Source organism: Necator americanus, chromosome I (assembly GCF_031761385.1).
Source record: "Necator americanus strain Aroian chromosome I, whole genome shotgun sequence".
NCBI classification, from domain to species: Eukaryota; Metazoa; Nematoda; class Chromadorea; order Rhabditida; family Ancylostomatidae; genus Necator; species Necator americanus.
This window is the reverse complement of record NC_087371.1, coordinates 30,887,882-30,915,366: the sequence shown is the minus strand read 5'-3', so window position 1 is coordinate 30,915,366 and position 27,485 is coordinate 30,887,882. Positions and strand designations below refer to the sequence as shown.

Below are 27,485 nucleotides of genomic sequence, written 5' to 3'. Positions count from 1 at the left end.
ATATATACGTATATGGTGCATATGTGTTTCCCGTATAAAGTGCTATGTTTTGTATGTAAATGTAGATGTGATTGTCTACAACTTATTTTGTCGCATAGTCTGTGAGTGTACGGCGGTTCAGAGCGGACTTATTATGAGAAAACATTCCTCTTCAGTTAATTCCAAAAACTTTATGCGTATGGTCTGCAAGGAAAAAAAAATTTCCACTCGTAAATGATTCTTGTGAGTGAAGCTGGCCAGGAAGTTATTCCAGCATTGATCGTTATTTATTGTGATAACTACGATTATTTTAGAAAAACAAGTTAATTTGATGGGAATTAAAAATCTGGATCAATAATATGCAGCTCATTCATCCGTACACATATCGAACAATTTGCGATGCGCGCAATAGTTATGAACCAAAAACATACGTTTGCTCTCTTGCATTCGGTTGGTGCATAACTTCCGGTCTATTTGTTTTATGAGTGGTTTCTTTCTTGAATGAAAGTTCTGCAAAATGTTACTTATTAGCTTCGAATCTTCTCTACCAAGTGTTTCTTGAAGTTTTTGCGTTGTTTTGTAGATCATTACTGATTATTCATGAGACAAAAGTCGCAGGATATAAAGTGCAAAAAAGAAGTTTCCGACAGTTTCTTTTGTTTGACTTTGATCGAGGAGTAAAGGCAATAGAAAATAATTTCTGCCGCATTTTCCATGAACGGAAGATCTTGATTTCCTCTTTTGCGGTCATTCTCAAACTATCTTCATTGTGTTTCCCTTAAAATCAACATTGATCCCGAATTTTGGGAAATGAATTCGCTGAGCCAAATCTAACTGGTTCTTTATTTTCGAGCAAAGAGTTTTCATTAGTCGACTGCCTTTTTGGTTGTTTGCGAAACAATTATATACAGATAAAAACTATTGACTCTGATTAAGAAATTATCCACTAAAGCAATAGCACATTGTTCTTTGGTGTAACAATCAAAATGTGTTGTTAAAAGGAGCACGGCTAGCTGCGCTGTCCTATATATTTCTAAAGATAAAGTAGGAGTTACGCTATAGTCGAGTCAAAGCAACACGAAGCCCAGAATACAAGAACCTTCGCTACCACCTCTCACTGCAGTCCAAATGAAGCTAGCGATGCTCAAACCTCGATCCCAACCGCTGCTTTCATCGCCCCTCTTCAAACGCAGCTGCCTACGCATTTGGACCGAGATTCTAGTGGTTTTGATTCGAATATACAAATGAATCGTCGTTCTTGATTAGAAGCCTGGCAGTGGAGCTAGCCGTTTTCTGCGGTTATTAGCGTTTTTAATGTTTAAATAGGACTCAGTTTCATTCGTTTTTTTTTACTATTCTAATTTTTATCTGATTTTTGATGAAGTTTTTTCATCACTCTTACATGTTACGAAAGTGGGAAATCTTATGCGAATGTTTCTATTACAGATGTCGGGGGGCGATGGAACTCCCCTTCAAGTGGACGAGTCCGACACTATGCAGTTAATAAGACAGGTGAATACCTCTTTTTGTGTCATCTTTCATTTTCACCGTTTTGTCTTTTTTCTTTTGTTTTCTTTTCCTTTGATTAATTTTGTCTCTTTTGATTTGAGATTAATTTAAATCACCTGTCTGATCTAAGCTGGTCAACATATCTAGCGTATCGAACGTCGTAATCATTTCCAAATTCATTGCCATGGTTCATCGAAAGTCGAATATTGGACCTCTAAGTTTCACAAATGGTCGCATTGCACTTTTTTAAATGTTTCTCTTGCCTTATGTCTGAGTTGTACTAGGTGAAGTGGAAAGTTTTGCGCGTTTTTTAAGCTTTATTTTGACGATGAAATTAACATAGGCCTAACCGATTACGATCAAATATGGGCTGTTTTGTTCGATAACTTCTGTACATTTTGATGGGGATTTCATAATTCCGAAATTGAAGAAGTCCTCGTCCTTAGAAAAAAACCCGAGCATCTCATTTTCACAAGCCTCTCTTGAGGCTGCTTTTCTATCATCAAGAAAATTTTGCAAATGCTGGGAAAGGTGTCAGGTTCGAACTATGCGGCGGGTACGGTAGAGCTAACCATCTAAGCTCTCGGAACTTCTTATGCGTCGTTGAAGATGTGTACGGGCTTGTTTTACCTTGTTGAGCACAAAACCTTTCTTGCTGACCAATTCTGGCCGCTTCTTTTCGAACGCCTCCTTCAATCTGGTCAGTTGTTGAGGGTAGGGATGCGAATTGAGAGTTTGGCTCTATGGGAGGAACTCCCATAGAGCTAAACTCTCAATTCAATTCTCAATTCAGCCAACTAGAACTTGGAATAAATCCTTCTTGGTAGTTAGTCCGGGCTTGGCCATCGTTTGGTCCGGCTCACCGAAATTGAACCACGATCTTTCTCGATTTTTGTTCTCATGTCATTTTGAAATCGCCGTATAGTATCACTCGATGTGATATTCACATCGACAGATATGGCTTACTAAAGACATCTAGCAAAAACGCTCAGAATTTTTAATTTCACCTAATATTTCAGGAGAACCATTTTACACAAACAGTACGAAGAGTTAAAACAAAATGTCGTAACACATCCCATTACAGGCAGTTCTTTTCGAGAATTTGGAATTGGTGACCGACCTTGTTCGCGAGAATCCGTGGAGTCTGACACGGGTGGATCGACATGGCCGTACACCTCTCATGCTTGCTGCTCATAATGGGAGAGTGGAATGTTTGCGAACCCTAATAATACTAAGTCAAGGTAACACACTTTACTTTTGTGTTTATGCCTTTTTCATTTTCGGTGTAGTTTTGATTCGTTTCTTTCCGTCATGATCGTTATACATGTAGTTCATAGCTTTTGCAAGTCACAGTGACTAGATTCAGAGCTTGACTCGCCTAGTCGACCTCTCATGGTGAAGTGCACATGCTGTGGGCACACCTGCCCATTTCGTTGGCGGTCTTTATGCGGGCATTTTGCAGGAGAGCACGGAAAAGACCTTTTCTTCCTCCACGATATTACGGCAAAACCTCCGTTTTGAATTCTAATCGTTTGTTATCTTTGCGACTTCATCCATTACTGCATCGGTCGCAACCGCTGCAGTTTCTCCGGCGCTCCTCGGTTTAGGGGCCTCTTTCATTTCTGAAAATCGTATCCTCATTTGTGGTATGCCACTATGTTGTGTGGTAGATCATATCATTGATCGCAATGTTTTGGGCGCGCACCCAGCGGTATATAAGGGGGTTGGTTTGCCGGACGACGTGACCGTTCTACTCCTCTCATCGTATTCCTCTTATTTCACTGCTAGTTTATTGCTATCCACTGATCACATTGATTAACCCCGCCTCCCACTGAAGCTCTTCGCCTTACTAATGGATGTACGCGATCGTTTTCACATCATGACTTGAACATCTGTGAGGACCTGGTCTTCGTCCAACAAAATTGCAGTTGAGCATTACTGGCGAAGATGCAGAGATTTTCCTGCAATGCTCATCAGAATTTTCAGTCATTTCTCGAGTAGTTTTTCGATCTGAAGATTCTGAGCACAGAAAATTAGGGTTGAAACAAAGAAGCTCCCTCCCTACAACATAATTAGAACCTAACTATTTTGCTTTGAATACGAGTAAAGTTGCTGGAGCACGAAACAAAACGATACACGTCTTACAATACACGAAACAGCTAGAACTTAGCCGAGTGAGCTAATCTGGTTAACGAGCCTTGGCATGTCAAATATTCCAAACAGCAGGCGCGCTAGTAATACGCTGATCACTGTAGGGACACATATTTGAAAATAGGAGTCCTTCATTTCATTTGAATTTTCAATTTCTTATATTCCAATAGTGTAGTCTCTGATGACGGGAGGGTCACTGACGCGTGTTTTCTGTAGTGCAATAAAAGGCACACTGTGCAAACATTCTTCTCAGTATTCGTTTTTTGTTTTGCATGTTTCCCGCATTATTAAATTGTTATCTTCCTTCTGTTTTAAGACGTTGGTGTTACTAGAATCCATAGGGGGGGGCCGAGGGGTGGGGGGGGTTGGGGGGGGGGGTTTTTTTATAGTGAGAATGTTCTCTCCACCCTTCAAAAAAGGAGGGGGGGTTTTTTCCCCAATTTTAAAAAAGAAGGGGTCCGTACGGCAAAGAAGGGGAGCACCCACTATCCATGTATGCTAGAATCCATAAGAGTGTTGGATCCCACAGTCAGATGCCACATAACCTCTGTTGCGAAGTCTGAATGGATATTAAAAGAAATAGATTTTTGTTTATCTCTTCAATAAGCATTTGTTTAACAGATTCGCTCAATGCTGGCAACAGTGCGGGGAAAACGGCTCTTCATCTGGCTGCTGAAGCTGGAGAACTGTCAGCTGTACGACAGTTGCTCGACGCCGGTGCTGATCCAGAGCTTCGGGACGCTGCAGGACACTGCGCGCTCGAATCAGCGCATATTGCTGGACATCAAAGTGTAGCTGCAACGATAATAGAGAGCATTCGTAAGTTTTGATAACTATTGAACCACTAATATTTCAAGAATTTCTGGTAGTTTTTCACTTCTCGGTTCATATCTCAATAGTTTAGTCAGGTCCTTCTCAAGAGATTCTGATTACTATTAATACTACGCTTTGTTTACGTAATTCTACATAGTTCCGCGTCCATTTTTCTTTACTGCTTCCAGTCACTCAAAAAACTCACTAAACGTGTACGACCGATACTACATGCCGCAGCACACCATACAATTGCAGAGCTCAAAAGTAACAAATTGAATGAGGCTCACTCTCTGTTGATGGCTGCATGCGCTGAAGGTGATGTGGAATCTGTCGATCGTATTCTTGCCAATTTTTCTCTGCAGGACCGTTATATCCTCCTTAATGGACGAGCTCCTGAGGACGATACTGCAATGTTCATGTAGGTCTGATATGTTGTAGCGCATCCTCTTTCCCTCATCATAACAAGTGATGAACCATAACTCATATCAAGAATTTCTCTAGAGCATGCACAAATGGTCAAACCGAGGTGGTGAAGCGATTACTACACCCTGACAACGACCACGTCTTAGTGAATCAAATCAACCAGGATACTGTTCTACATGCGGCAGTTTCTTCACAAAATACAGACGTGCTTCGTACAGTACTTAAGGTAGATTGATATTCTTTAGATCGTTTCATTTTTGAGTGCGAAATTAAGGCATTTCCTGCCTTGGTCGCTAATTCGAATTGTGACGGGTGTTCGTGTCTCCACTGGGCGGCAGAAAGCGGTTCGACGGAGATTGTGAAATGGTATGCTGTAGTAACAAATTGATGCAGTGTTTCCTTGCTTCCTTTTTTATTGATCAAGCACAGCGACATTGATTAGTACAAGTCTCAAATTGGTACAACAGCTAACTGTAGTAAGGTCAAACGTCAAGGAGCACGGTGCAGTTGCGTAGGCGGTTCCGGTCGAAGCGGTGCGGTGGAGCGTAGCGGTTACGATCGCTGGAGGATTCTTGCTTGGACAATCTATCGCTGCAGTTCGCGATATTCCCACGTCGATTCCAACCGTTATCTCCAACGCATCGCTTCGAGCGCAGCCGCTTAAGCAACTGCACCTTACTTCATGTCCTTTTGACCCGACAATATTTCCTTCGTTGCTTTGGAGCTCAGAAAAAGCTGCATATGGACGCGGTACGATATTTTAAGAACTCTCGCCGTGCAAAAATAGAGCAGAATATCATAGTAAGTAGTAAAGACAAGGAGGAAAAGGAAGTAAGATATTGAAATTTGAACGAAATTCTAGGTATAATAGATAGAAAATTTGGGCAAATCGTATTTATAAGAGCTCACCTTCTACATTTCCATCTTCTTTATAGGAGACATGATTATATAAACGTAAATGCTTAAAGTCGAAGACAGCTTGGTTTTCTTACCTGTTTCCAAAATAGGTTGAGTAGTGACAGGAGACTGCTCTTCCAAAAATACTCCTGAAAGTAAGAAGACCAAAAACCATTGAGTCCACCGAGAATTTTCACGAATATCTTGTAGAAAAGGGACTTTCTCTAATGTGAAGAATAGGAGAATAATGTGAATAAGATGCCGAAGGGCCTTTATTTTCGCTTGAGACTCACTAATTTTCTATGCGAATTGTGGTTCTTTGAGCTTCAATGTTCTCGTTATGTATTAGTGCTGTGATTTAAAGTGACAATTATCATGCCGTTGTCTATTTGACAACATGGTGCAAAGCCTTTAGAGGCAGAGAATTTAAGATAGAGTAATGGAAGGAGAATAAGGTTGTGTATAAGGAGATAGAAGGCAGCAAACAAAAACAAGAGCGGTTGTTGAAACCGTGGGATATTTACACGACGATGAAACAAACATGGATGAATTAAACGTGAACGGCTGAGGCTGTATGGACAAAAAGCAAAGAAGTTGAGACCAAAAACATCTATTGGGAGACAAAAAGAACAAAATAGACATGAAACGTATGGAAAGATAGGGAAATAGAACTTTAAAAAACAAAACAATTAATTAACAATCAACAATCAAAGGAACAAAAACCATTAAGAAGGATATAGAAACTCGACAATAAAATAGAAAAACTAGAACGGAGAAGCACGACAAAACAGAAATGATACAGGAAACGGGTAGATGGAATGAGAATGCATATCAGAACACGAAAGGAATGCAAGTAGAACAACTGAAACAATGAGAAGAAAGTTTGAGAGAGGAAAAAGAAAAGAAATAAGAATCCATTTAATTCCGTTTAGGAATGAGCATAGAAACAGTTTTCTTTTCTTGTTTTCTTCTTGATTTCTTTCCTTTCAGCGCAATTCAGCGTTCTAGCAGTAGAATTTCTTGCAACTTTTCCAGTATACTCGAGTACGAATATCCTGAAGAATACGTGAAAGAGGTTGACCTGCTCTCATATCCTCCCTATCGGCTAGCGATAGATGTGAATTGTGGTGATAATGAATGTCGAACTGCATTATACAGAGCCGTGGCTAAAGGCCATACAGAAGTGTTGCAGTGCATGCTGGAGGTGAGTGAATATTTTTGTTTGCTTTTTTCGTACAGTTTCGTCGGTTTCTTTTGTGCTTCAATGCCTTTTTGCAGTTCCGATGTCTTTTCGCAGACGGCGAGAAACGGTGTCCTTTTCAAATTGACGTTTACTGCAGTCGTGGAAGGACCCCGTTGATGGTGGCCGCATATAATCAGTCGCTGCCTATGCTCACGTAAGTAGTCTACGCTTCGGTTTCCTTATACTTCTAGCTATCGAGAAAGTATGCACTACTGTTAAACAAGGACGAGTAAATTATTATATATGAGCTGTAGGTTTTGCTTAAAGTGAAGAACGTTCGACAGTTACGTATATGAATTCAACATTCAATCCCTTTCCATTTTAAGGCTGTTGTTAGATGCAGGCGCAGATGTGAACCTACCATTGGCTGTACTTGACTCCGAAACTTGCGAGGAAGCTCGTTGTGTTGGTAAGTAATTCGTTCGCTCCACTGATAGGTACTGGAGTTATATTGATGATTTTATATGAGATCATAGTTTTCTGAGTTCTTTTCTACTAATTTACTTTTCTTGCTGAGAATCCGGGCTAGAAAGCGACGGTTTTATGTGTAATCCGCTCTCTTCGCTTATACACTCTTGATTTGCTGAGTCTTCTCACTCGCGTCACCAGTCATTCGCATACTGTGCTAATGGACAGACAAATTTTTATCTCTTGAAAATTGAACTTACTATCAAACAACTTATAATCCAAAATATTATGAGTTTTCGTGTAATTACTTTTTATGAAATAAATGGAACTAATCGGGGGTGACGTTGGATTCTCTATGAGACCGTAGTAGGCAAATTTCATTTCCTTCGTTGGTTGGGCATTGCTGCGCACTCTTCCGTTACGGCCACCCACTTTAATGTAACGTAGATCTACCTATTTGTTAAGATAGCTAATGTGTGCTTTGGTGAAAGACTCAGTGAAAAATGTTCTTGGTGTTAGTGAGCGGCACAGCACGGTATCTCGTCGCCTTTTGGGTGCACGAATTGCTAAATAATGAAATCTACAAGAAATCTCATGCAATACAACTTTAAAGTTGTGAAGAGTCTTTTCTCTTTTTTTCTGCAGAATTTGGTGTTTTTAGGTTTCCTAGCTTTTTTGAACCTCGTTAAGAAAAAAAACATCGCACCACAATTTTGACGTATTGCGGAACCCACAGAAAGCGTAGGGTTCGGTTAGCAGGTTGCGGAACCAGCCGTCGTAAAACGCTCATTCCTTCCTGATCGTCATAAAAAAAACAGCATGGAAGACCCCTTTTTTACGACGATTTCAGTTGCAACGCGCCGCCCATCTGCACGTGCATCCACGTGTGAGCGGTCGAAGATTACTTATTTCTTCTCACCAGCATATTCGAGTGAAACCGATTAATAAACTGTTGAGAGGACCGAAACGTGTACAAGGAACGTGTTCTAGGCGATTCGTAGGAAGAAGCGATGTTTTCACGCCATTTTTTTTACGATGATTAGGGAAGGTTGAGCGGGCCCACTCTGGTTTCCACAATTTAAAACCCGAACTCTACGCTTTCGCTGTGGGTTCCGGTAACATCGTCAACATCGTGATACGCTGCTTTTAAAGATATTCAGGCTCTGGTCTACAGACAGCTTCTTCTGCAGACATAGATTCTTCTGCTCTTAATTGGCTGGGTATCCGTTTTTTTCGCTTGGCTTAGAAACGTCTTCTGCTTGCTGACCTTGATTTCTTCCAACACGATATGATAATTTCTTTTTCCCCGTCGAAGTATGTCTTAGTCTTATCAAATAAAATGTTTATTGTTTTGTCCCTGTTCTTTTTGGAGATTATGTGATTTGGCCGTTAAGGTTCTGGTGCTCTTGTGGAGGCGACGCGAAGTGATGCTATTCATGTTGTTCATTTCCTACACGACAGAGGAGCTCTCGACACTGACAATCGAGCACTTCGTGTCGCTGCTAAGGTGGGGTTGAAATTCCTTTTTTTAGTTCTTAATTCACTGACAATAAATGTGACAGTAAAGGTTAAATACCGGCTATTTTGTGTTTGATAAGAAAAATGAAGCAACGAAGCATTACACTATCGTTATGTTCAGGTAGAGGTGAAACTTCCCAACCTCAGCAGACCAAATTTTGAAAAAGAAATTGTAACACTGACACTATATATCTAAATGAGCCAAATTCGTCTACTCCACCACATATTTGTACTCATTCCTCACAATTATCGCACAACCTCCTCTCTTCATTTCATCAGCATCCCAGTAGATAGTGTAGTCTCCGATACCGATGACAGATCTCTGATGTGTTTCCTGTAACATGCAATGAATTTTCTCCACGAACACCGGGAAGAATGCTCAGAGCTCTTTTCTTCCCGTCTTTCATGGTTTTTCGTTCTTCTTTCGTCCATGTTAGGATTCCGTTTCCTGAGGAAAAGCCTACATCAGTTTAGGCGCTTGGTTTGCTCCTATTGCGCCTCTAAGACTGCTTTATAGGTTTCAGTTCAAAGGAATCGGATTTCTGCCCCACTTTTCTTGTTAATGTTCTCCTATGAACACCTATCGGGTTTTTAGATTGCGGTAGGTTTGTTACAGGAAGGAATGGAGAAGATATTTAATACTTCAAACTAAAATCTTAGAGGCGCTCTAATTGCAACACAAACAGTAAAACTTATGAAAAACAACGTTGCCAACTCTATCTAGTCGTACTCGTTCACTAAAAAAAAAGAAATGAGTTTGGAGAACCTTGTCGCGCTCAGTGGAGAGGGATCAGTGCTTTCAACGAAGACGAGACGCGATGCGTCACCCCGATACAACATTTTTTACGTTATCTGCCCAGTCATCCAATATTGCTGCCGTTCTTGGTCATTCAAAGATTTGCACCATTTTGTGTTCAAGCGCTGAAAAGAAAGAATAATGAGGGATCCACTTGATTTGAATGCTTTCCACATGTGTTTGACGGAGATAACACTGTTAGTGAAAAATCTTCCACTGTTCAAACGTGAAAGTAAGCTCGGAAACAGAACACTAAGAACAGAAGGCAAATTCCTGTTCAAAGATGTTTTAAGATCGTAATGAGGGAGCATAAAGACATAAGTGCTCTTTAATCGTTTCTGAACAATCAACAATGTTCACTAGAATTTCCTATTGATTTGCTTAGAATAATTCCTCTCATGATTCCCTTTCATTTCAGAATAACAATTTGAAGCTGATACGGGTATTTCTCACACGCCTTGTTTTTCCTGACCCCGAATACAAAGTCAACAAGAAGAATATCGATGTTGGTCAGGTACTGAAATTTATATTTGTAGTTAGTTTGGAAATTACTTGCATTTCATAGTGTCGTATGTGAACACATTAGTCTACATTGAGCTGGAAAATCAAAATAAAAGCAATGAGCATGATACCTGAATTGTTATTCCAAAGCGAGATTTTTTTTGCTCTATGCGATGAAGATAATATTTGACTAGAGGCCGCATTGTTTGATTATTCCGGACTCCAAATGAAACTACATCTTTCGAACAGGAGTTTGTTATTATATCTTTGTATTTCGATCTGTTTGAGGTATTTAAAACTGTAAGCGAATTTTCTCCTCTTTTGTAATTTCGTAGTTTTCAATGTATTTAATGAGGGAAAGTAAGATAGCGCCGATTCCATGTGATCTATGTCTAATTCTTTCATATTTCTATTCATAACTGTGGCTGTTCTGAATGTTGAAGCATCTCATTAAGATACAAGTTGGTCAGAGTTTGCTCCCATCTTCGTTGTGTCCATCCCGTGCAGCTATGCTCAATTGGGGTTCTGCTTCGCTTGAAACTCTGCAATCTGATTGGTTTATCGCTGCAGCACTACAAGTAAACTCTAGACTACGAACAACTAGGTGATTTTATGGAATTACACATTTGTATTTCCTTATATATCAATCATTCACGTGGTCTTTGATGTGCACCTGTTTTAGTACGTTATGTTCAGGCTGTCCCTTGCTGCTATCACTCGAGTGGATCTATCATGTAATAGACTCACCGTGTTCCCATCAGTTCTGTTCCAGATGCCTTCGTTACGGTAGGTTTTGAAAAGTTGGCTAGCCTAGACATTTTTAGTCCTGCAGATTCGGCTCCTTTTCTTCAGATCTCTCAATCTCTCCGAGAATCTTCTAACTACAATAGACATGCCGGGTTTTTATGTAATCTCAACGTCTTTGGAAATTCTAAATTTGAAACAAAACCGTCTGGAATCTATTTCACCACAGGTAACGAAAATAACTCGTGCATCAGTTTTCGAATGCTTTCCGTTTCGGGCTTTTAGTTCCTGTCCTCCTTACCTCAACTGATCAATCTCGACATCTCTCGAAATTGTCTCACACAACTGCCAGAGTTTATATGGTTGTGTCCTTCACTAAAAGAACTAAATGTTGCTTCCAACCACCTTTCTACCTTGCCCATGGTTGGCGCAACGCCAAGAATTGGTCGAACATCTCGAAGTACTCAACAACCTATTGCATTCACTAATCCAACTGGATCAGATCCAAGTAAGATTTTTTCAGACATTCTCGGCTCTTCCCTTCTTAAGGGTAATTACTTGAATTTGAACTTCAGTTACAATTAATGACGGTATCGAGGATGCCACTAATGTGGTCACGAAACCCTTAATTCGACAAAATATCTGGCAGTCCGGAATTAATTTGTCCAAGGTAACGGTTTACTGTTCCCAACATCTTCGAATCAATAATCATTTACGTGATCTCTCGCATGTTGTTTTGTATGTTTCGCAGTTCTTTCTTCTAGTTTCGGTGTACGAAGCATTATTCATAGTCGAACCTTTTCATCTAACTTTCCAAATGCGAAGTACTTGTTCATATGCTCTTTGAGAGTACGATTAGGTCGAAAAAACAAATCGAGATCTGGATGTTCATATATTAGTGAAGTGATTTTTTGTTTGATTTATATGAGGATTTGTAGGTCGATGACGAGAACTTCTTCCCCGATTTCCCAGTTACTTCCTCGAGCACACTTAAAACGCTGAATCTTTCTGCAAACAGGGTTAGTGTTTTTAAGAACATTTTATAGTCAGTACGCTGTAACTTTTGGTGCTTTCCTGGTTATTTTGTTGGAACAAATATTCGGTAGAGTCAAAACGACATGAAGCATTGTGCACTTGCATAAGCAGCTGCGCTCCAAGATTCTAACCGCTACGCTCCACCGCAGTGTTTCCAGCGCTCTTGTTTACGCAACTGTACTGTGCTTCATGTCGTTTTGACCCTACTATACGCTAGTGCAGGACTTTTTTAATTTTTAGAATTTTGCAATTTCTTAACGTAGTGACGTTCTAGTACCAATCATTTTTAAAGTGCATACTATGAGGGACTAAGTGCTTAAATCATGTATTTTAACTTGCAAATCGTTTCAGTTCCAAGTATTCCCTTTCTGTCTTGCATGCACTTGCCCTCGTCTACTTTCTCTTAACATCAGTTTCAACCAGCTAACCGCTTTACCGCCGGTACAGTGTATTCCTGCACATGTCAGAAGTCTTGATTTTTCGGGGAATTTAATAAAGGTAAACTGTGTTTATATTTTCATTTTAATATATTTACTTCGAGAACTTCATCAACATAAAATGTAATTTGTAAGGAACCCTTTCAACTGCCTTCTGTTTTTCACACTGTTTGTCATGCCGTACCTCTCACCACCACTGCAGCGCCGATCGCGGTCCGCCGTCCAACCAGCCCTGTTCGGCAAAATCGTATAATTAATATTACTAATTATTACTACTTATTCCGAGATATTTTGTCGTTGTTATAAATTCCAGGTAGCAGATCAAAATCTGCTGTACGCTCTCAGAGGTCTCTGTCTGTGTCGAAGCACCAGGCTGTTGATGTGCAGTTAGAAGAAGCGTGTCAACACAAACAACATGATTCACTGGAATGGGTGAAAACTCTAAACGTCAGTGGAAATCAACTAGAAGTCATCCCGATTTGTGTCAAAAACAAGGTAATTCTAGAAACACATAAGTGATATGTTATGACTTTTTTTTGATAAGTTGCTTGTTCATGTGGATATACTGCTGCGTCAACGCTGATGTCGTTTTCGTGTTTTGGGGCGTTACGCTGACGTCACACTCGAAAAGAAGTCTTTGTGTTCTACATTTCACACTACTTCTTTTTACGAGTTTCCACGTTTTTATTTATTTTATCCGTTTACCTCCAATGTGGCAATACAAGTTATTCACGTTTTCTAAATTACAAAATGATCCTCAAGCAATCACATCCAGTTTGGTTCCTTCGGCTCTTTCTCTCTGTTGTATACACCATTGTGACAATTTTGTACATCTCTTAACTCCTCTCATTTTCAGATTTTATTTCCATCCCTCAGCGTTTTGGATGTGAGTTCTAATGCGTTGAAGACAGTGACTTCTGAGATTTCACGTCTTGCTGGGTTATCAGTGTTGAATCTGGCTGGAAATAAAGGCATTCAAACTCTTCCGCCTGAGCTAGGAATGCTATCAAGGTCACTCTTTTACTGTTTATACGATTCAGTTTTAAAGTTTCTCTTCAAATTAGTACCAGATATTATCTATGTGTTATGTTGTATATTACAGACTATGGTCATTATCGCTGAAAGGTTGTCAACTCAAAGAGCCGTTGGACTCAATGGTTAATACCGAAAATTGCAAAACTGTTGAAATTGTCGCTCACTTAAAGACTATCCTCGAAGAGTAAGCGAAGTGTTTTGGAGTAATTTTTTGTTTTGTACAATTAACTCCCTTTCAGATCGAAAACTTATCACCACCTTCGCCTTCTTATATTAGGAAGTGATGGAGTTGGAAAAAGTCTGCTTTGGGAAGGCTTACGGTCGGAAGCCGTTCAAAAGAAGTCTCCATTACAAGTAATTAAACCTTTTTACAGTAAAGAAACAACTTTAAAGCATCTTGGCTGAGCGAAAAAGTTTTTTTTCTTGAGTCTCACTGAGAATGGATATGAAAAACAGCACAAGTGAATCAAATTGGTATAATGAAGGTGAAGCTGTGTTTAATAGTTCTGCGAAACAAGACAGTTATCATGAATTCATCACTCGCGATGTTTTCTCTTTGTGCAACTGGAGAATTTCACTCTTTTTACAGATGGAAAGTGTTCGAGTCGCTGAATGGAAGTTCGAAGCAAAAAAGAGCAAAAGTGAGGCTGCTCTGGGTCCTGTGGCATTTTCGTCGTGGGACTTTACGGGACAGGTATCTGATTTTACTTCTCTTCGTAAAATTTGTATAGCATATATTCGTTCTCAGAGGGAATATCATGCAACTCATCATTACTTCCTTACCCGACGTACACTTTACATAGTGGTGTGGCGAGTAACCGATGGTGAAGTGGCCCTTCACGATGTTCAACGTTGGCTTATCAATATACAGGTTTGACTTAGCATTATATTAACAGCATCATATTATTTATAGTAGAGTCAGAACAACATGAAGTACTGTGCGGTTGCGTAATAGGTTGCGCTTCAAGCGATGCGGTGCAGCGTAGCGGTTAGGATCGTACGAGGACCACTTCTACCACAGTTCATGGTCATGATTCCAACCGCTACGCTCCAACGCACCGCTTCGAGCGCAACTTCTCGTGCAACTATTCCGTGCTTCATGTCCTTTTGAACCGACTGTAGTAAGGATCCTTTTCTTTTTGTATTTCTAGCACCAAATATATATTTTTATACTTGCATCTCAGCTTACTTTTACTTATTCTTCATTGTTGCTGTACTTTTTTCAAACTGTATCGATTTGAATGGCACAAATTAATTCTATACTTTCGTTCTTCCGACACACATTTTTTCAGGCTCGAGCTCCGAACTCTTGTGTAATATTAGTAGGAACTCATGTCGACCAAATTTCTTCGAATCCCTCGAAATTTCCCAAAGGTTTCCTTGATGATGTCGATTCTAAGGTTGGTCTTCACATTCAGTTCGACTTTTTCTAAAATTCATTCACATGACGAGAAAGTGTTGCACTAACAAATGAGAAAATGCTAGAAATGTGAGAATGAGTTAAAAGAAGAACGTATCCCAATTTTGGAAATGAAGGAAAGTAGGAGAAAAGGAATTGCTAGGATAGGACACTGCGAACAAGTGGTGTCTCTTTAGAATGGCATACAAGTAACATGTATACTACTCGAAAAGTGAAACCAAAGGACTGATTAGGCTCAATTACAATGAAGAGGAATTAAGATCGCATGGTTCTTGCGGTCGCTCCAGTTACTAGGACCAGCGGTTTCGACTCGCTAATGGTCCAAAATTAGACTAAAATATCGGTGGGATTGAACCAAGATCATCAGATTGTTGTTCATTTAGTCTGGTTCTGATTTTCTTCTCTACACTTCTGACTTGGAATGTAATTTCTTCCGCGACACGAACGTCAAGCATCGAGTTTTAGTTTGTTATTGGACAAGAAGGGGTAATTTACAAACCGAACTCTACTTCCCTGAGTTTCCGTACCCCGTCAGTCTCGTGATACGCTGCTTTTAATGCAGTGGACTGGTTGCAAGTCGATACCTAGATCTGCGGATACGAACTGAAGAGAAATTCAAAGTGTGTGTATTATAAGGAAGAGTTCAACTCCCTGTTGTGTGGATGTTGTAAACGGCTGCCAAAGTTGCAGTGGCGTCATTATATGGCTGATGTTCTACCAGTCGTTATCAATCTTTCTAGATTCGGTCCCGGTTCATGGTTAATGATGGGGACAAACATGGACTACCTCGGATCCTTGACTTGCTTTTTGTTAGCAGCAAGGCGAAGAACGATATTAAGGTAACCAAAGGAACGCTGTTTCATGAGCGTCATCGATACATGAGCAATCATTTTCAGAATCTTTTAAATGTGATTTATAATTCGGCTTGGGAGGTTAGAATTGGTAAGGAACGTGCGCTTGATCAACAAATACCTTCCTCTTATATAGCTCTGATGAAGGTTAGTCACTGAATACTTACACAGATTGAAACAGAGTGTAAATTCTTTGATACATTGCTTCAAAAAGTGACTATTACATATATAATTTAGGTAGTACGTGAATTTCACACTGAACTGAGGCGAGACGCAGTATCAGCTATAATGACCTTAGAACAGTTTCGGGAACGAACGAAACAACGGATGAGTCAGAAATTTGGTAGACCGTTTAGGTTCGCCTTTGTTAGCTCATTGTAGAGAGATCTAACAATAGAATACCAGTTTTTGTGCAAGCTGAAGTGATAAACAACTTCGTTTTAAGGGACGACATTGAATTTCGAGGTGCTTGCTCTTTTCTCCATGACAGCGGGGAAATTGTGCATTTTGAGGATGCATCCCTAAGACAATTGATTTTTGTGGATCCACTATGGCTAGCGGATTACCTTGCTGGTGTTGTGGCATTGAGGTCGGGAGGAATATTTCAATTTATCCTTGATTTTTGCATATTTTAAAAGTGATTTTTATTTCACGTTCATTCTGTAGGGTATCAAAAATTGATGTAATCTTGATATATTGATACATTTTTGAGAAGTATTGAAAAAATTGTTTTTTGACTAAATTTTTGTGGATGCGGGAGACTGCACCCTCTTTTGTTACAGTTGTCTTTATTCGTTCTCAGATTTGTTTGTCTTGCGAAATACATGAATTTTAGGTCCCCTCATAAAGCAGCTGGTATTCTTTCTCAAGACGCTCTTAATCCTCTTCTGAAACAGTTCCGACCTCTTGACTCCAGTACTCCACTTCGCGGAGCTTTGCTCGACCTACTGCAGAAGTGTGAACTTGCTTTGCCATGCCTTGCGCGTCGGCTTGTCGTTCCAGCTCTTTTACCTGATGAGTACAGGCTTCGAGCAGATTACCACACTGCTTCTGTTCGGGTGAGATTCCGCCTTATCATCTTGTATCATAATCTGAGAGATGCAATACGTTGTTAATATAGATAGGTGCAAAAGTCGTGACGTGGGCCATTCGTTCTCCTCCAGAACCTCTACCTACACACCAACCCTTGACTCGAACGGTCGGAGTTTCACAAAGGTGATTGCAGTTTCTATATCTGTTTTTCTATCTATCTATTATATATGTACTGATTTATGCGGTGGAGGGCGTAACTCAGTTCTTCATATTTTCGCTGGGATATGCGAGGAAAAGCATATTCGAGCCCATCCTTTTCGATCTTTTGAAGATTGTGCATAGTATCTATTCGCCTGTCGCTACCCCACAATATGCAGAACGTTACATCTCGCCTGAACTACCTATCAACGTCAAGTCTCCTCAGATCTTCTCCCACCATCTTCGTTTAAAACTTGAGTTCACGGCCAGGTGTCTTTCACCCAGAATCTAAGTTCAAGGATTTCGTAGACTTTCGAGCATCCCTCCGATGATCGCAGCTTGAACAATTAGTGATCGGACGCCGTTAGAGCTTTCTTCACTGTTTTCTGGCGTAATGAGGAACAAATTCATAGAGCTTGTGGCTAATGCTAATGCTAACTAATTTTGAATTTTGAGGGAGGAATTGATGAAATTTCATAAACAAAAACAAATAAACAAAAACGCACGTGTACAGTAAACCTCTTCGTAGGGGAGACGTCTACACTGATGTAGTAATATTTCTATTATATTGTATCATACATTATAGTATTATGTATTGTATTGGATAACAGATTCTCTTCTTCTTAGATCAATCGATCACTCTGCGGGATCTCCTCAAAAAACAATAAATGGCACCAACACATCCGAAGCAATGTTTACGTTCACTTTTTGCCCGGAGAAGCAGATGCATCGAGTTTACGCAATGTCTTACATTCCAGCTGGATTCTGGAGTCGCCTTATTACGCGGTATTGTTGTCTGAATTTTTTTTTAGTGGCTTGCTTTCATTTTGCTGATTTCTAAGGATTATTGGTGATGAGAACGTGATGCGTGCTGTTGAATGTTTGTTTGCATCAAACTCATGTGATAACACCACTCGTCTTCGTCAAATATGTGACACTCAACTAAAAGCAGAGTGGGTTGTCTGGCAGACAGGGCTTGAGGTTAGTTTGATATTCGGACTAGGAGTCGTAGTGTTTTGTTTTGTTTCGTTTAGCTTGGTGCAGTCATCTATGTTATTTGGGTGATAACAGTCTGTGAGAGACGGTGTGACGTTCTGTTCTATGTTTAGAATCCTAATATGTGACGAGTTATAGCCGAAGATATTGATTATGTTCTTCTTTGGATTTCTAAATGCAAGAGATTGTTCTTTTCACTCCTCGCACAACAGTAGCAGGGATTTACTCCCCTGAGATACTCACTTAGAAGAAAACACGTCTAACAATCACTTCACTAGTAGACAGTTGGTACCTGTAAAATACATTAATTCTTTGGACTCCAATCTAGTCAGGGACATGGAAGCAGAAAACCGCAGCAACGAATTTTATTTTTCATCTGGAAGCGCCGAAATAAGTTAAACAAGCGTATCGCCGCTACGGCGACAGTGGATTTGAAGTACACACTTTCAATGTCGCACGCACGATGACAGCGGAGTGCAAAGAGTTAAATGCCTCTGATATACTGCTAGCGCATATGCACACTAAAATAGTCAAAAGCACGGCCAACTGTAACTGTGGATTGTTGTGAAAGCATCGAAAACGAGCGGTTGGAGCGCATCTTTTAAAGGAAGCTTATCAAGAAACTGACGATGTTTTGGTGTCTGTGGACAAATATATAGTTCGGGCTGCTGCTGCTTCTGCTTTGATTAAGAAGTGGACTTGGGCAATGAAAAGTTGCCAGGAGAAGAAGATAAATCTAGTATTCTATTTGCTGCAGTGGGAGTGTCGAGGTTTTTTTTATGAATGTTTTTTTTTCAGCTCATGGTCAAAGGGCACTCAGTGTTCCTTCTGAAACAATTCTTCGCTCAGGTTTTGGTTTGATGTTGTTTCCTTCGCTCTTGTAAGCTCTTTGTGCAATAAGAGTTGATGCAGGCAGAAGTGCGCACTTTGGACTACTCTCATTTGGATTTACGAATTCGTGATGAACAGAAAAGGTGGCGGACGTTTCCACTGACTCAATATGCAACTGTCGAAATGTTGTTTCCTGCGTTAAGGTGCGAATCTTCAAAAATTCTGTTTTCTGATACACTCAACAATTGGATTGGCCATAAGTTCTTGGGTTCTTTTTTTGCGTTTATTTACGTGTAGCCCCACATTTAGCGTCACTATTGTTGATGGTTCTGAGAAGATGACAATATCAACGGAAGGCGAAGGCTCAACCAAACTTCTTGCTTTGGTGGTTGATCTCCTGGATACGTTGCTTGAGGACTGGTAGGTAGCGTTTACATGAAAACTCCATTTAGTAGCTTTTTTTGACTTAAATTTCTAGGTATCCAGCACTAGGTACCCGTTTTGTACATTCGTCTGAAGGAGATTTACTGGTGAATCGATTCGTGCCATGTGTCAAATGTGCGCATGATATCGTTGCCGAAACATATCATGCTTACGACGATGCTGATGTCATTCAACGAAAAACTAGTAAAGGGTACGTGTTCAGTAAACTTTTGGCATTGTTGTGAAAAGTGATTTGGAATTACATTTCACCAGCAATTCCTGTCTTTTCTGTGAATATATTGATGAAGTTAAGGGAGCATAGTGTACGTGAATCAAAGACAACTGGTGACATTTCTACACTATACGTCATCCATTGTTTTTCTATAGAGGAATGCATGCTTGCAGGTCATTGAACTTCTTTTAATATTTGTTTTGATCTTCAGCATCAAAATAGACTGCATAATTTGCGTTTTAATTTTTACATTAGAATGAATTTTAGGTCGTGAATACGGTTGGTTAGAGTGTCCATCGCACAGTGGGATTCATATGAAAGATGTTGCTCCAGACACTGTACTTTCCTCTTATTTTACCTTAAGCAAAACTACGTCATACTTCTTCCTTTCATATTTAGGTTTTCGTTGATATCGAGTCTTCTCTACTAATAGGAGCTGACCAAATAAAACGAGGTCGGCTACTGGGAAGAGGCGCCTTCGGTTTCGTTTTTCGGGCTACTGTCAAGTTGCAGGTAACTATAATTTAAATCCATTCTGCTCTTCGTGACATACGTATCTTGGAAATATAGTATTCGTGGATTCTATCACGAACATGTAGTTTCCGAATTGGATTGTTTCCAGTTCTTAAGGATGGCTCCTTCCCCTGTCCTTTATTTAGGGTGCTTTTCCCTCAGTAGTTATCACATTATTAATCTTCAGAGGCGAGAACTGGTCTTTGAAAATGAGGGAAAAGAAGCATGTTTCTTTATTCGCTACCCTCTTACCTATAAAATTTGCTGTAATTGTTTGCTTGCGAGGTCTGGTCTGGTCTTGTGAGATGATCATCGAGAGTTGCTATGAAATCCTGGCGAGTTATGGCAATTTTCTTGAACATTTACTCATAAGAGGATATAGACACGGGCTTTCTGTCTACTATACAATACACAAGCAAATTTTCGCTAACAATCTACTCTTAAACCTCTGTATGAGTAATTGTAAACGTTAAATTTACTGTCTTACAAAACAACGCGTATTTTTGTGGCAATTGAGAAGCTGCTTTCCAATTGTGGAAATAAAACACATCAAAGATAGACACGCCGCCATATCATAGTTCTGATTCTTTTTGCGTCCAGAATTTTATAAGCATCCAGTAGATGACATTTCTTAATGAATAAAGCTAAATAGATCATCTGTTTGTTCATTTATTTTAGTGTAGGATTGAGTATGAAACGTTCTTTTTTTAGAGTGGCGAATTGTGTGAAGTTGCCCAGAAAATGCTTGAACCAGTTAATCCGGGACCGGGTGCCAGACCTTCTGCTATTGCCGCCTTCAAAGTAAAATTCTGTTTTTTTTTGTATTGTATTTTTGAGCTTGCGTTTTGTTCTACTAATCCACCTCATGATTGACGTCGATCATCGTCAGGCTGCCGCTGATAAATGGCGACGCGATTCGCTTGAGTTCGCCTCACGGGCTTATTGTACTTCAAGACAGGAGCTGAATCTTCTCAGCCGCTTGCGCCATTCGAACATTGTCTGCCTTGTTGGGGTTTGTGCAAGTTTCTAGCGAGAATGTTATTAATTTGAGATAACGTTAGCGGTACTGCATTGAATTCTGTAATAACCAAAATTTAGGTCTGCGTTTCTCCACTCTCATTAGTATTTGAATTAGCACCACTAGGAGCCCTTAACCAACTTTTGGTCAGCCACAGAAAAAGCGGTGCCCGTCTGGGTCTTTCCGTCCTAAGGGATTCGGCTGTACAGGTTGGAAGAAATTTGGATGTTTCACGTCCTAAATTTAAAGAAAAAAGTTCAGGTAGCCAAAGCTCTGGAATATTTGCACTCAGCACACATCATCTACAGAGATTTAAAAAGTGAAAATGTTTTGGTATGGCGATTCCCACCTCCATTTGGATCTCAAACAGATGTCTTGTTAAAACTAGCAGATTACGGTTAGTTTTTGCGAGAGCTTCAGATTATTATTATCATTACTTATTACTTATTATTATTAATTGTCCTTATTATTTTTAATATTAGTATTATTATTGTTATTAATGCACTATTTTTACTATTATTGTTTTTTTTTTGAGGTATTTCACGGACTGTTATGCCTTCTGGTGGAGCTAAAGGCTTCGGAGGCACGGAGGGGTTCATGGCTCCAGAAATTGTCAAGTTCAATGGAGAAGAAGAGTATACACAAAAAGTGCGTAGGATGAATTCGAAGTATTTTTGTTCAGATTTTAAAAACCATGTATATACTAGTCTTCACGTCCGGCTAGCGCTGCACACCCAGTCTATCCAAGTTTCTTTATGGTTTTTTTTCCCCTTTTTTCTTTTTGTTATGCATCGCTTGCATTCGCTGATCAATGAAAATTAGATGCAGTGGTATTTTCCGTAAATTTCTGTCGTAGAATCAAATTTGTTTTCTTCTTAACAACGGTTTCTTCGTTATTTTTGTACAAATAAAAGCACTTATGTGCGGTACTTATCCACCGATAAACACGCTCATTCCAATTTTCGCTCCGTCGCACAAAACCCATACTGTGCAGTCTTTTTGCTGGTTTCTATCTCATCCCATTATTTTATTGCTTTTTGGCGCCGCCGTAATAATTCTACGTTTCGACGCCGTGAGACTATTCTCACTTCATTTCGGCGCTTCTTGGCAGTGCCGAATCAAGTAGCCGTGGGACCCTTGACATCCCCTCTACAGTTTCCTATATATAATATATAATGCATAAAGATATCATATCTTTAAAGATTAGATTGAATGTTCCAGTTTTCGCCTCAACCTTTGTCTCAATGAAAATTTTAAATTTTTTACGTATATGTAATGGTAAAAATGAGTGTTATTTTTAGGTTGACTGTTTCTCCTTTGGAATGTTTTTGTATGAATTGATCACTCTTAAACACCCTTTCGAAGGTGAAGAACATGTGAAAGAACGGCTGTTGGATGGTGCACGACCTGTTTTCTTACCTCATGTTTGTGTTTGATATTCAGCTGGAAGTAGCTATTTCAATTTTAATGATCTCATTCTACAGGAATTACTGGTGCCTTCTCCTATGTTAGATCTAGCCGTACACTGTTGGGCAGCCTTACCAGACGACAGACCGTCCTCATCCCAACTTGTCGGATATTGCTCTGCTCCAGAATTCACTCATATTCTTGACGTCTGTGAACTTGAAGGTGGTGTTTTGCGCTCCTTTTTTATCACAAATTTCTAGCTTTTTGTTCTTCTTTCAATAATCTCAGTTGGATTGTGGAATTCGCCAAACGCTAAGCATGCTCCACGTTTAGCTATCTTGCTGGCAAATACTTTGACTCTTGAAGCGTGTAACAGTAGCTGTTAAACAAATTCATCTTGATTTAGGGCGCTGGACAAAAAGGAGGGAATATGCGGTAAAAGATAGAAATGCTTTTTGGGAAATCGCTAGATGAAATTTTTTCAAAAAGACAACCGGAATAGAATACTCATGGGAACAAATGTTCTTTTTTTGAAAATCACATTTCTTGCTCCAAAGGAAGTAATAATTTTCTCTATATCCGCTATGGATACTGTAGTATAATCGATTAACCTTGATTTAGCTTTCATAGACAATTCCGCGAGCATGATCGGACTTAGAAAATGAATCGAGTGGCCCGAGAGAATCGTTAGAAACGATCCCAGTCATTTCCTTTATTCCATCATGAATTACTTGCTAGTGTGTCTGATGAGTAGTAATTTGAGCACGCGGTTAGCTAGCGTAAACGTTTCACTTTGTGATCAAGCAACAACTCATAGTTTTTCCCTCCTATATGAGTAATAGAGATACAGAAGACTGAATGAAATTAACGTACCATTTTTTAGAAGCACTGCCACCGTGTTCCGTGCTACCATACCATATAGGCGATGAGATGGATGACCCCGATGATTTCGAGGCTCAATTGTGGCTTGGTGGGAAAAACATAACAATCATGAGCTGTACCCAGTATGGATGGTTGGACCAGAAAGTTGGTAATTGTATTTCATTTGCATCTTCTTATATTTCTCAGAAAATTAATTAGTGTAGTTGCTTGTTGTCCTCGCTGTACTCCCATTCTCATTTGTTTGTATTTTTAGGTCATCGAAACTCCGTTCCGAACCAGATTCACCTGCAGAGTACGGGACACAATTTGGTTCTGTGATGAGAACGGTGAAGTAACAGTTTATGCGACTTCACTCCATGAACTAACAAAATTGAAGTTACCATCACTTAGTGCACCTATTGTATGTTAAGTTGTCAAGTTGATCGCTCTTCTGCCTTGTTTATCCTCATTGTTCAGATTCGTGCCCCTGAGCTATTAGGATCCGACATATTGTTACTTGCCACGGATCGCCAGCTAATATTACTTCGGTTGAATGAGTCCAACTCAGTTGTATTGCTTGCAACTCTCGATAGCCCATTCGAAATCAAGAGTGCAACCACTGTTATTCAAACTGCAAGCAGGTATGCTATAAAATTTAGTTACTCCTATATTCTACAGTCTGACACGTGCATTTTCTCAGGCAAATCTGGACTGGTCATTCAGAGGGTCGAATATCGATCCACCATTTGAGTCAAGAGGACAAATTTTCTTTTTCTTCTTCATTGTATTTGCCAGACGATAACGTTGTTGTCAAGGATATTTTGGCAAGTAGAGACGGGAACAATGTGTGGGTCACCTATGAAGGAGGTGAGATTAATCCTTAGTCAATACGAATTTTCCCGTCTTATTTTATGAATTGGTTTTTTATTTCCTTATTTTAATGAATTGGATTGAATTTATAATTTACTTTTCCTTGTGAATTCTTTTTTTTCCTATTTATTCAGTGCTATTAAGGTACCATAAACAAAAGATAAAGCGCATTTTCAGGTCTTATTTTCAAATATAAATATTTCGTTTTTCAGCTAATGCTGTGAACCTCTGCAACCTAATTGTTTGTTAGTAAAGTGAAGCTTATAAAAAGTGAATTCGACTTGTGGATGATTATATGGGAACTAATTTTTTTTATGACTGTTGCTTTTTAATTTTTAGGGTGTAATTTGTAAATAAAGCAGAAAGAAGAAGTTATTTCATTCATTGCATTCCAATGAAACTCAACAATAAGTAGATAATATATTATTAATTGATATTACTTTGATGTTAATTGATATTAATTACTTTGCCTCCTTATTATTGTTAAGCTCGGACTATGCACCATAACTTTTTTTTCTTTACAATCTTTGAGGCGGTTGAATAATCACGTTTCTCGAAATCTAATCTCTCAGTGACAATGTAAAACTAGTAATTCTTTGAGGATCGCGGGTATTCTGTTGGGATGTGGAGCGACGTCAGATTTGCTCTTCTCTAGACATTCGAAAAGTTATGCCAGGTTCGTTTTTTTTTTTGCTTGGAATTACGAAAAAGTATCAAAAATTGTTAGCACATACCAGGTCTTAATAAAGAACATCATTCGGTAAAAAAGAATTCGTTTGGTTTTCTTAAGGAAGTGAAACGATACATACCTTGGATGTGGAGTTAGCTGAGGAGAATGTTGTCACATGTATAGCTTTACTTGAAAGCGCAGACGGTGCTCAGATGTATGTGGGTACCAGTAGAGGACTTCTTATAGTGGCTAATGCTTTATTGGTGAGTGAATTGGTTTGTTATATGATTTTTTTTTTTGTTTCTTTGCGATTTTTTGTTTCTTTGTTTTTTTTTTTTTTTTGATTTGTTATATCACTCTTGGTGCGCGCGATTCCTAGATTTATAGGCTTTGTTTCGCGCTCTTGCTCTGATACTTGGAAACTAAAATTCGAACTATACCTGCTATTGTTAAACCTTTTTTTCAAAAATTTCTCAGAAATATGCTTTTCAAAGTAGTGTATCAGGAAACTGAAGTTGTACGGAAACCTCGAGGAAAAGGAAAGGTAGAGTTCTGATTGTAGATTACGGGAATGATTGTGGCTTCGCTCAATCCCCCCTAATCGTCCTAAAAAACGAAACGGCGTGGGAACCACTAGTTCTTGCGAGTGGTTATTGGGCACTAAACTAACTCTGGAAGATCCAAGACCTTTTTTCAATCACGTGACGTCAGAACGCGCACCTTTGTACTCGCTCCGGTTCCCTCACTGGCCTATACATTGGTTTTACTTCGATAGGCTGGTTAGAAGACGTTATTAATAATTGACCGCTAGCTCGTGGACTTAACACATGCACAAGGTTCGCATGTTACAAACTGATTTCGTAGAAAAGAACACCGTTTTCCACGCCGTTTTTTTTAAACGACGAATAGGGAAAGATGGGCGGAGCCACGTTTGTTCCCGTAATTTGCGACCGAAATTACGTTTTCTCTTGAGTTTCCGTGTTACGCCAATTCCCTGATACCCCGTAATCTCTACTCAGAAAATGTGCAGTTCTAACCGCCTTATATGTTTTTTTTTTCAGTTGCAACCTTTGTCAGCGTGCAGACCTTTCAGCGGTGAGCTGACATCATTATGTGTCATTGAAGGAGCTCACGACGAAGATATTGCTACCAAAGGTATGTTTCAGTTCTTTTCATTTGTCCCATTTATTATCTTCTATTTCAAAACAGTCAACAACTCATTATGTTCATGTTTCCACTAATGCTTAAATGTTTTAGATAACGCTGTGTTATTTCAGTCCGCACCACAGTCAGTACTGCATCATCCGAAAGTGGTTTGGGCTGGGTTCGAGAACGAGTGAGCGAAACGATAGAGAGGTTCCGTGGCAGTCCCGCACCATCCACTGGACAGGGCACGGCTGTTATCGTCACTATTGGCAGAGGATATCGGTATCGGCAGACTTTTATTATTGCTTTTTGCTGTTATTATTGCTCTGCCTTTCATCAGACTTTCATTCTGTAAAACCCATACATTAACAGTAGTAGGTATCCTAGCCTCACCCTGACTAAGTCGACATGCAAGAACTAATATAGGTGGAAAGTTATCTAAGAGACCTTTGAATCTTCAAAATCTGAGTCTTTTGGATTCTTCCAATTCTCTGCAGACTCGAAGTTGACCCGAAGTTGACTCCGCTCTCAGAATCGTTAATTATAATATTTAGTGAGCATTAGAGTGTAAGGTAAAATAAGACAAGAAGGTAGGTTTTCTTTCCATGTTTAAGGAGCTTACAGCGTATAGTAAGGGCAAAACGACATGAAGCACGTTGCAGTTGCATAAGCGGCTGCGCTCGAAGTGGAGCGGTGGTGCGTAGCGGTTACGATCGCGGGAGGACTCGCGCTAGCACAATTCATCACTGCAGCTCGCGATGGTCCCACCGCGATTCCACTACCGCTATTTCTACCGCGTCGCTTGGAGCGCAGCAGCTTACGCGACCTCACTGTGCTTCATGTCGTTTTGACCAGACTATAACTATGCTGACACCCATGTTGCATGGATCCTATGGTTGACGCTTGCAACTAGTCATAAGAGCAACTTTCTTTTCATATTTCAGTCTCAAGGATTGTTCACTCCTATTTCAGGAGCCTTTCGCATCGCTTTGTTGCACCAACTCCTCTAAGTGAAGCTTATTCTATAGCAATATGGCGAACAGAAGAGTGGATCTAAGTCATATGGGATATTTTTGATCATCAGTCATTGACTTCTAGGATAAGATTGCTGTTTTTACCAGAACATTTCTTATATGTATTAGAGCGAGCATTTGCTTTGTTCAGTGTAAATAGGAACACATGAATGATTACAGTTGTGATATATAGCGCAGTACATATGTTTACATACTTTATTTCATTACTGTTGTATTGGGTATTCATGTATTGCGTGACATCAAAGAATCTCACCATCTATTCTCATCATTTGCTATTTTATGATGTTTCCAGAATGCATTCATGTTGTTTCGATGTGAATCTTAGCTTCTAAAGTTTGTAGTGATAGATAGCTTAGCTGCTTTGATTAGTTCGCTAAAAATCGCCTAGAACAGGGTTGCGCCGACGTGAATCACGGTGTGTTGTTGCTTCGCCTCCGTCTTTCTCTTTTTTTTTTAAATTATTGCATTTCTATCGTTGAAATGAAGAATGTAAG

At 39.6% G+C, this 27,485-nt stretch overlaps 1 protein-coding gene across 1 annotated transcript; it reads left to right on the top strand.

Moving 5' to 3' along the window:
- Window positions 1-1,425: 1,425 nt before the first annotated feature.
- RB195_007374 (uncharacterized protein) lies at window positions 1,426-27,014 on the top strand (the record flags this gene model as incomplete). Its single annotated transcript, XM_064180965.1, has 57 exons — window positions 1,426-1,491; window positions 2,573-2,729; window positions 4,261-4,458; window positions 4,708-4,870; window positions 4,954-5,101; window positions 5,150-5,241; window positions 6,808-6,976; window positions 7,051-7,169; window positions 7,342-7,424; window positions 8,818-8,930; window positions 10,156-10,251; window positions 10,694-10,842; window positions 10,935-11,024; window positions 11,091-11,211; window positions 11,268-11,490; window positions 11,558-11,652; window positions 11,921-12,001; window positions 12,369-12,515; window positions 12,590-12,701; window positions 12,768-12,949; window positions 13,311-13,465; window positions 13,557-13,673; window positions 13,729-13,843; window positions 14,079-14,183; window positions 14,238-14,360; window positions 14,782-14,889; window positions 15,650-15,748; window positions 15,806-15,907; window positions 15,998-16,116; window positions 16,206-16,349; window positions 16,596-16,818; window positions 16,881-16,975; window positions 17,618-17,776; window positions 17,833-17,971; window positions 18,785-18,835; window positions 18,899-19,020; window positions 19,127-19,237; window positions 19,296-19,451; window positions 19,554-19,645; window positions 19,740-19,810; window positions 19,872-19,985; window positions 20,697-20,786; window positions 20,875-20,997; window positions 21,084-21,212; window positions 21,265-21,400; window positions 21,539-21,651; window positions 22,305-22,427; window positions 22,488-22,632; window positions 23,294-23,436; window positions 23,546-23,692; window positions 23,749-23,912; window positions 23,972-24,138; window positions 24,743-24,817; window positions 24,932-25,074; window positions 25,873-25,966; window positions 26,089-26,239; window positions 26,930-27,014. The coding sequence occupies 57 exons, from the start codon at window positions 1,426-1,428 to the stop codon at window positions 27,012-27,014; spliced, it is 7,152 nt and encodes a 2,383-aa protein (XP_064037794.1).
- Between the last annotated feature and the right edge of the window lie 471 nt (window positions 27,015-27,485).